This window comes from Stegastes partitus, unplaced genomic scaffold (genome assembly GCF_000690725.1).
Source record: "Stegastes partitus isolate 25-593 unplaced genomic scaffold, Stegastes_partitus-1.0.2 Scaffold39, whole genome shotgun sequence".
Lineage (NCBI taxonomy): Eukaryota > Metazoa > Chordata > Actinopteri > Pomacentridae > Stegastes > Stegastes partitus.
Window position 1 is genome coordinate 850174 of NW_007577770.1, and position 9852 is coordinate 860025.

The following is a 9852-nucleotide window of genomic DNA, read 5'->3' on the forward strand; positions in this document are numbered from 1 at the left end:
TTGTTTTCTGTGTTTACCCTTTGTTTTATTTGCCACTTCATTGTGGTAATTTTTTAGAAATATATTTGTTGCAGTTTTGAGTCTCTTTTTGTCCTTTGAATCGCTTCGTACCTAGTTTTAAAAAATATATTTTTTGGTCTTGGATGTCATTTTTATGTCTTTGTCGTCGTATAATTGTCTTTCCAACAATGAATCTCAACTGTTGCTTCACACAGGGGCTTTTGTCCCGCTCAGTGATCCATCTTTGACACAAACAAGACAAACAAGCCTGTCACCTCTGGTAGGATAAGTGTTCTTTGAGCTTCTCTCGGTTGTTTTTCATTCAGTTTCAATTCTCTGCCCTCTCAGTGGGTTTAAAACTGAAACTTTACCCACATCATTTCAGCTGATTTTAGGAAAACAGTTAATCAGTTGGCTTGGGGGTGGGGGTCGTAGAGACGAGAGGAATTTAACCCAGCCCCACCCCACATTCCTCTCTACCAAACTGAAGCATCCAATTCAGAGCCCTCTGGGGCAAATTAAGAGACATACTTAACATGCAGAGTGGGCCTATTTTCTCTAATACACATTTAAACCCAGACCACTGCTGCTTCTCCATCCCATCTGCCTCTTGAACTGCAGTAAATTGAATTTCTATGGTGTTTACAATGACACCAGTATGACTCTGCAGGATGGGAAAACATGTCTCTCCTAGGAGCTAATACCTCTTATATAATCATGACTGTTACACTCAGCATTAACATGAGCTTAGAAATACAACTACAACATTTGTTTCTTAATTGTAAAAGTTTATAATTTGCATTTTAGTTAAAAAAATATTTCTAGGTCCATCCAAAAAGCTGATGTATTAAGAAAAGTTGGATTTTTAAACGTTTAAGTTCAGGAATGTAGGTCAAGTTTCCTGTATTGTGTTTGTGCTGAACTAAAATAGATAAAAACGGAAGAAAACAAGTCCAGTTCAGATATCTACAGTGCAGCCTAAAATATCTGCTGACTGCCGTCACTGATCAGACCTTTCATCAGTGACATGATCCAGACTATTGATCAGTCTGCAGGATGTTTCGATCCTCCTCTGATTTAAACAGGTCAGCTGGTCAAAACAGACGTCACTGATGGAGGATCAAACTAAAGGTCGTGTGTATAACAGGATGCCTCACTCCGCTTAGAAATCAGCAGGATACAAAAAGCAATTTAACATTACACATATACTTAAAATCCAAAGGTAAGCACTCCTCATGTGAATAGCCCACATCAGAATAATGACAATATGTTACTGGATTATAATTACTGACGAATCAGTGCATACATCACTTAAATGTTGTAGTTTGTGGATTGACCCACATAGATCTATTAAGTTATCATCTCAATTTATAAATAAATAATAATCTTAAATTACAGTCAAATGCAGTCATAAATAAATCTAATCAGTTTCATAAACGTATGCTTTAAGTATCCCGTGCATCTCTCCTAAATGTATTTTGACAACAGTGCATGTCCTCCATGTCTGGTCCCTGAGTTTCGGGGCGGAGTGATCCCTCTGTCCTCCCCCTGCTCTGTGTCAGTACGTGCGGGTAGTTGTATAACGGCTCGGTCCCCGCCCTGCAGCTTTAAATACCCTCCACATCGGAGCACGCCAGATACACGGGGGTGTGTTCTTATCAATATTTGTTTTTCCACAGCGTGAATACTCGCACCGGCTACGTGTTGTTTGCTCGCTGACATGGAGCTGGACCGGCGGCTGCTGCTGGCTCACTGTGCGGCTCACGCCTTCTCCGTGGTGGCGGGGCTGCTGGTGGTCGTCCCGATGGCGCTCAACGGCTCCGCTTTCAAAGGCCGCTGCGCCCTCTTCTCCACCGGCTACTGGAGGACCGAGGAGCGGCCCGAGCTGACGGGGAATCTCGGGGATGTGTCCCGCCTGGTGGTGCAGCAGTGGGGCCCGCCGGCAGCCTGCCAGTTCGGCACGTTTGTGGGTATTTTCACGGTGCTGTACGGCGCCGCGCAGGGCTGGAGGTGCCTCTTCTATCTGCACGGACGACATGACGAGTGAGTGCGCTGGCACGAAGCACACACACACAGACACACACACACACAGACAGACACATGGTGACCAGACATCAGGATCAGAGCAGTGTTCCTGATTCTGATCATCATTTTGGTAGCAGCAGTATTATCAATAAGGTATTACTGTAGTAGCAGTTTCATTACACACATACTGCAAATATTGCTCTACTTGCACGTGTTGCAATTATTTAATTTCCTAATTTTACTGCTTATTTTTACTGTGGTATATTTGTGCATTTGACACATTACGGTGCATTTTTCACTCCACTATATATGTTTTTTTTTCAATTCTAATTATAACTTCATTTTATCTTCTTTTTTAAACCTCACTTACCAGATGTTGCTGCTTATTTATTAGTGTTTGTGGTAGTCCCGACTTTACTCTGTGCTTGCTAATGTATCAACACAATCTCCCCTTCTGGATCAAGAAAGTATTTCTGTTATATTCTATTCTATTCTGCTCTGTTCTATTCTAATATATTCTATTCTATTCTAATCTAATATATTCTCTTCTATTCTATTCTATTCTATTCCAATGTATTCTATTCTGTTCTGTTCTATTCTAATATATTCTATTTTATTCGAATCTAATATATTCTCTTCTCTTCTATTCTATTCTAATCTAATGTATTCTATTCTATTCTATTCTATTCTATTCTATTCTAATGTATTCTGTTCTGTTCTATTCTATTCTATTCTATTCTATATCCCAAATGAATTTGCTCCTTTATGAATGCACATCTTTATATATGCAGGAAAGCATTATTACTGTGTCTATATAATATCTAAAGTATCATAAAACAGTATGCAAACGTGAAAACACCCATTAATATTGTAAATAAAATGAAAATACATTTTGATAAAGTAGAGTGCACATTAATAATTTTATAAAGTGGACTCCTTCAATTCCTCATTTTATCTGAATTACAGTGTAAATCCCAAATGTTACACTGAAGCACCGTCGTATGCCTGATTTGTATGTTTTCTGTGTGTCTCTGTTGGCCTTGTTAGACGCCTTGTAGTTAATCAGTTTTCAAATTCGCAATGCAAAGCTGTTATTTCATTATTTTAAAGCAGGAAGCAGGAAATGTTTCTTGTCGTTACTTGAAGGATAATTAATCAATCATCATCGGCCTATTAACCGACTGTCTTCTGTCCGTTACATAATGTATTGTACCTATAGTTTCAGGTTGATGTTTTTATTAAAAGTTCTGAATGTCTGATGGCTGTCCGTGATGTGTTTCTGCCCAGCACCCTGTTCTCGTCCTTCCTCACGGTCCTGCTGAGTGTGTGTGTCCTCTTCCTGTCTGGAGGTGCCAGCGTCCTCGTGTCTCTGGGATTCAGTTCCTGGTGCGACACTGTGACTGATGACAACACGCGGCCATACAGGTACATCATCTCAGGATGTCACTGTGGACAGTTCTGCATGTTGAAGTTAGATTTAAGAGTTGCACAGTCATCTGTCCTCTCATTGGTGAATCAAAAACAGGGACTTTTGTACAATAAAGGCTGTGATTTTGATAGATACGTGACATTCATATCAGCCTTGATCTTTGGAGAGCTATTTTGAACGATGAGGCTCATCCGTGTTGTTTTACGAAAGACTTGAAAAATCCTGAAACTGTCCTTTAAAGAAAATTGTACCAAGATGTAAACAGACTGTAAAAATTTGTATCATTTCATGTTTTGTATTTTTTTTTTATACCCCCCAACTTTATTGATACGTCTACTCAACTTTTTATACAGTGCTGATGTTTTACTGTTAAAATGTAACCGCAAACAGTAACTTTGTTTTTTAAGCCACGTCTGTAACCGTGACACCTGCGAGTGTAGTCAGAGATCCTCTCTCATCCCTTCATGTTTGTTTGTGTTCAGCTGTGCAGAGTCCCAGTCTGTTCCACTTTACCTGGATGTGGACACTTCGTCTTTCTACACAGAGCTCAGTCTCGCACAGGTAGGAGTGCTTTAAAATAAACACACTGTGCACAATAGATTGCCAAAGTGACGCCAACTTTCAGCCTGGTTTCTTCTCCAGGAGCTTCCGTCAGACTACTTATTTTCCCAGACATTTTCCTCATAAAAGCTAAAACACATCACGCTGGGATCATCTGTCTGCATTTTAAATTAGATGAGCAGCTACTGTTGCTGTTACTTTTCAACAAGCCATATTTTCTCATAAAAGTCGAACACAATAATGAAGTGAAATGAAATGAAAAATACTTTATTTATCCCAGAAGGGAAATTCAATGAGTTGTAAATTCAATTAACTGAGAGGGTGTTGTATGCTGCACATTTCTTGTTTTGTGTAGATAATTTTGTCAGGCGATATTTATTAAGTTATTGTTGGATGCAACTATAAAACAGTGGAAAACAGTGTTGTATAAAAGAAATCCCCTGACAGTGATTATAAATCAGAAAAAAAGATGTGATACAATACATATAATTCATTACAAGAAAACTGGATTCACAAGATTTTAAACTAGAAGGAACAACAGAATAAATAATGTAATAAACAGTCCACAGAAGAAGTAAAAACGCATGACATCTAGTAAATTAACAGTTTCCGTACAGCTGGCTTGGTTAGCATTAAACTAGTCTGGCCCACTGAAGGCAGACTATGAGCATAATGATAAGTGGAGTCATAATGAGGCAAGACGAGTACTAAACTGCAGATTTTTTCAATAATAAATGATAGAAGTTGTTGTACCTGGCTCAGTCTGTGTCATTTCAGATGGTGAGGTTGCTGCACTGTATCATTTGGTTCTGTAAAACATGGAAAAAAGTGTAAAATTGTCCAACAGTGGTGGCATAGAAGGCCCCAGAATGCCTCTTTAAGTGTATATACATGAAGGTATCCATATTTCCTACCAAAAATACAGCCTTTGGTCTACTTTTCACCAACTTTAACGGCCCTTGTGGAATTTGAAGTGTGGGAAGTAATTTTTTTTATTCTCACTTGTCGAAATAGTGATGTGGACTTATTCATATGACCACAAAAACTGGTGTGCACAGAGGTCTCGATGTTGTCAGTATATGTGTAGAGTTACCAATTGCCTCCATGTTGTCTTCATGTTAAAATTTGACAACATATGGGGCTTGTTTCACTGAGTGTTCCCATGTGGACGTTTAAAATCAACACTGAGAAACTGATGATAATTTAGCACACATCAAAATAAATCTCATGTTTAATAAAACAAACAAACATTTCCTTTCAAGAGTCAATAATTAAAAATGTGGTCTCTGCTGGAAACAAGTGTCTGTATGCTCACCACATTTCATGTCTGTAGAAGTTATATTTCTGGAAGTGTGAACCTTTAAAATGGCTTTCAGTGAGGAAAAATACTATAGAACTTAGTTTTGAGTCTCAAATAACAAATAAGTAAACTCACAAAATCTGAGGTGGTACAGCAATATATTTCCAGAATTCTGTCTAAATTGACGCAGACTACTCAACGACTGGAGTAGATATTCCTACAGTGTTGCTGATGCTTTGTGTCTAGCAACAAAAAATCCATGACCAACACACCAGTGTACTTTACATGTTGCTGCGCTCAGAGCTCACGTCATGTTTGTCCTTCGAGCTTCTGTAGCTTCATTCAGATCGAACGTGTAGCATTTATTTATCTGTCTTTCTGAGTACAATGAGATGAGCTCCTGAGGTTTACTTGCTTCAAACTGGCTTCTACTATGACCATCGTTTAGCCTCTCTTCTTTCTCGCTGTGACATTTAGCCCACAAAAGGAAATGGTGTTTGTTAAAGGCTGCTTAAAGCATAAATACTGATGAACCAACATTATTAGGTTGATTTTTATAATGCTACCATGCTTATCTAAACATATGAGGCAAACCTCATGACACATTACTGGTGAAGGCTCTGATCCAGTGCTGGATATTCAGATGTGATCTTGATCACAAATGTCAATGGGATGATATTTGTGTCTTGCACTATTTGTCTTTTGAGTGTATTTTGAATGTACACGTGTGACTGTAAATGTCTCGCTTTATGTCCTCAGGCGTCTCTGTGGTTTGTCACGGCTCTGTGGTTGGCTCAGTCCATCCTGGCCTTCCTGCGGCTCTACCACTCTCACAGCCAGCACATCAGTGGCCCTTGTCTGCACCGAGAGAAGGAGCTGCTGCTGGGACACAGTCCGTCTGACAGCGGCTCCCCCACACCGCCACATCCTCCAGCAACACCCACCGTCTTAGTCTAACCAGGAGTACATGAGGCAGGGATGTCAGGTGTCACACCTATATTGTAATTTACTCCTCATTTCGTTCACTACCCTGACTGATAACACTGACTCTGCAGTTGTCAGTTTTTTTTTTAATGCTGTTCATCATCTTATATAATAGAGCCTGAACAATTATGTGTGTTTACTATCAACCAATAAGCAGCAAGAAACGGCAGTTCTGAAATACCAAAGATATATTGGAGGACTATTTTAGTTTGTCAGAGAATATAAATAAGTTACAGTTCTCTGATAACCACATTTCACAAAAAAGGTTTTCTATTGGCTGGTCTGTTGAAATCCTAAATGTCAATATGATCATTATCCTCTAATATCCATTATCAGTCAGGCTATATTATATAATGTGGATGAGCAGAGCCAACATCTCTCACACTACTTTATTCTGCCATCTGTTTTACAGTTATTCTATAAAAAACCTAGACGCCCACATGCTGCTGCTTGAGAGTATGTCCACAATCCTCAAAGTGTCTTCTAGCCATTTTGATCAATATTTATTTAGCCCTCTGCGCGATAAAAAATAAAATAAAATTAATGAGTTTTCCAAGTTTCTGTCCATACAGTGAGAAATGATGCAATCATCCGATCAATAAGATTGTCAGTAGACAGTTAGAGCTGGCCATTACATTTAAATAATGTATCAATAATACAAGAGATTGGTCCCGTTTAAAAGATAATGCACACAGTATGTTTGTGTGTTGTTTCATTTGTAACCGAATGGAAATGCTGAAAATACAAAATACAGTAGAAGCAGATTTAGGCTATGTATCTTTGAATGATATCAGAATAACGCGTACAATTACATAAATTCAGCCCGATTTACTTCTTACCGATTTACTTTGTGTGTCTTAAGAAAAAAGCAACAGTATTTTGTATGAAATTATCAAATAATGTTAATATTTTTATGGACACATGAATACTTATAATGCCATGTTATAATTATGGTACATGGCGCACAAATTAATTGAGAGCATATGTAGTTTCAAGTTGCATTATTTTGTTTTCTTAGAAAATAGAGTTACAGCTTAAAAACGTGGTTAAACATAATTTTTAATCATTTCATTGGTAGAAAAGCATTTGGAAAGGAAACAGAACACACTTAATGTTGTTTATCAAGCTTTTGGGTTTTTTAAAAACTTGTTTAGTTACAGCTGCAGTATGTGGAAAAGGCAATTAAAAAAAAAACAAAAAACAGCACAATGTGAAAATATACAGCCCTCCTCCTGCATCTCTCCCCTCTCTGTTCTAAGCTCATTCTACCAGACAGGTGCAGGCATGTTCTCACACTTCAGACACAAAAAAAGTCAAGCAAACATTCATTTTCTGCTTCACACGGGACTTGACTCTAATTGCCCTAAGTCTCCCTTTGTGGGCTACATTTTCATAAACCTGAAAATGGAGTATAAAATAGGTGCAGAGTCTATTGTCCTTTAAGATCACTTGAATTACAATATGCTGAAAAGTTATAATAGATTTTTTTTTCCAAATGATGCCCAAAAAAACCCAAAACAAAAAATACTGCCTCCTACAGCTTTGAATCTCAATGAAGTTAGAAACATATTTTACAAGGGAGATGTGGCAGACTCTGGCAGTGACATTAACACACAACACTACTAAAACCAGGGGACAGGTTACAAAAGTTCAAAGAAAAACAACAAAAACAACTGTCAGAACTAGGAAAGCTAAAATGAGCCAAAAAACAGACATTTAGTCAAAGAACCATTTACCACAGAGTTTACAGCAGGGTTGAATTCAGTTTGAGGTACAGAGTTCTTTAATATGTCTGTAGCAGCAAACATGAAGGATTTCTTTCCCATATCTGTTTGTACAGCAGCGCGTACAGGATGGGTCTTGTGATTTACAATTATGACTGGAAGATGAGCCGTGTGAAATCAGTTTGCAAAGATGTGACAGAAGTTTGTCCAGAATGGCTTTATAGATACACATATACCAATGACTTAAGTGATGCTTAAAGAGAAAACACAATGATGAGTTAATGTTGTTAAACCTTAATGCACTGTGATGATGAGTCCAGCATGTGAAGATATTTACGTGTTAAAATGAGTCGTAAGAAGGAGGCAGCCTTTAGGGCTCATGTCTAAAATGGAACCCTACCTTCAGTCTAAACTCAACGCTGTCTTCAGCCACAAGAACAAAAGTAGGAGCCCACATCAGAATCACTGCAGTATTCAGTGATCTTCTACCCACAGTGTTATTTAGAGGCTATTTTTGTCATTTCAACATGATTTTGTGAATCAAGGCTTGATAGTTCATTGACGTCACCGATGACACTGCAAGAACCCAGATGGTGTTTTTTTATTCCAGCCTGTTGTGCATATACAGTATTTAACATGCATGGTTGTTTACATTCCTGCTGGAGTTCGACATTTTGCACAGTTGTGTCCTCATCAGGGAGAATACATGTTTGTTCTGAGTGTAATATTCAGATGGAGCACTGAGATGCTTTTATTGTGAAGCATGTGGTGAGAGTGTGACTGAGCCACCATGTTCGTGAAACAGGCTCACTGTGTGAGCATGACCCGAATGTTCTGTTGTGTAACAGGAAAAATGGCAGCTGAGCTTCTCTCATCTTGTGACGGTTTTCATCATGATGCTGTTTGTGTGGATGCAGCTGCTTGCAGGGCTTCAGCGAAGCAGTCAAATCTTTGACCAGAGGGTAAACCTTCCAAGTCTGATAGGTTTCACATCAAGAGTGATTTGTGTGGAGCCCAGTGAGGTCAATGAAGGGGCAAGAAATTGCAAACTTTGCTGAGTTTTTTAAACAAATGATTCAAAGTTGTTACAGTTTCTCCTGTTATTGTTGACCCGAGCAGCTGTAATGACACACAGACAGCGGAGCAGAAAATCTGAAGCAGAGAGACGAGACAGTGCTGTCCTTTGAAACTACTGTAATATATGAAATGTTTTTGTATTTGAACTGACTGTGGTCTTGCTTTTTACCTCTTATACCTGTTTTGTTCTCATTCATATTCATGTTTTTGCATTTGTCTTGTTTTCAAATAAATCGCTTCCCACTACAAAAGAACATTGTCTTGGAACATGGTTCCTTTACTGTCATTTGAATTTGAAATATGAAATATGTGCCTCTAAAATATCAGTTGTAACAGAATTTGAAATACAATGTCAGAATGCAAATGTTGAAAACTGAATGAGGAACTGCATTTGATTTTAGTCTAATAAATTCAGTTTCAAACTATGTAGTTCAGATTACATTTAAATAGAGCACTTCAAACTATGTGATCCAAGTGCAGTCTCAGTTTCAATCCAGTTAATTCAATTTCTAATTGTGTAATTTGCAATGAATTTCTTAATACAATAGTTCAATTTCACGAATTAAATGTCAAATTATGTGATTAAAATTGAGGATCTAGTGGCACATATTTCTGTCACTTCTGAACACTTCAGAAACTGGCTGAGAATCAAAAGGTTTTAAAGATTTCTTCTGTATAAAAGCAATTTTAGTGACAGTTGTCAGTACACGGTTAGGTAGCAAAAGTGAATAGTTAATGGCTAATTCGGCCTA

At 38.2% G+C, this 9852-nt stretch overlaps 1 protein-coding gene across 1 annotated transcript; it reads left to right on the top strand.

Moving 5' to 3' along the window:
* The first annotated feature begins 1477 nt into the window (after positions 1-1477).
* LOC103374078 (transmembrane protein 179) lies at positions 1478-9354 on the top strand. The gene is made up of 4 exons (XM_008304111.1): positions 1478-2043; positions 3313-3450; positions 3937-4015; positions 6075-9354. The coding sequence occupies exons 1-4, from the start codon at positions 1721-1723 to the stop codon at positions 6270-6272; spliced, it is 738 nt and encodes a 245-aa protein (XP_008302333.1). The 5' UTR covers positions 1478-1720; the 3' UTR covers positions 6273-9354.
* Positions 9355-9852: the final 498 nt, after the last annotated feature.

What these genes read in the sequence shown, in the direction of transcription:
- LOC103374078 (XM_008304111.1), top strand. Translation starts at nt 1,721, where the DNA reads ATGGAGCTGGACCGGCGGCTGCTGCTGGCTCACTGTGCGGCTCACGCC. An exon ending in CTGCACGGACGACATGACGA is followed by an intron (nt 2,044 to 3,312) that starts GTGAGTGCGCTG and finishes GTTTCTGCCCAG; the next exon opens with CACCCTGTTCTCGTCCTTCC. An exon ending in CAGAGCTCAGTCTCGCACAG is followed by an intron (nt 4,016 to 6,074) that starts GTAGGAGTGCTT and finishes TTATGTCCTCAG; the next exon opens with GCGTCTCTGTGGTTTGTCAC.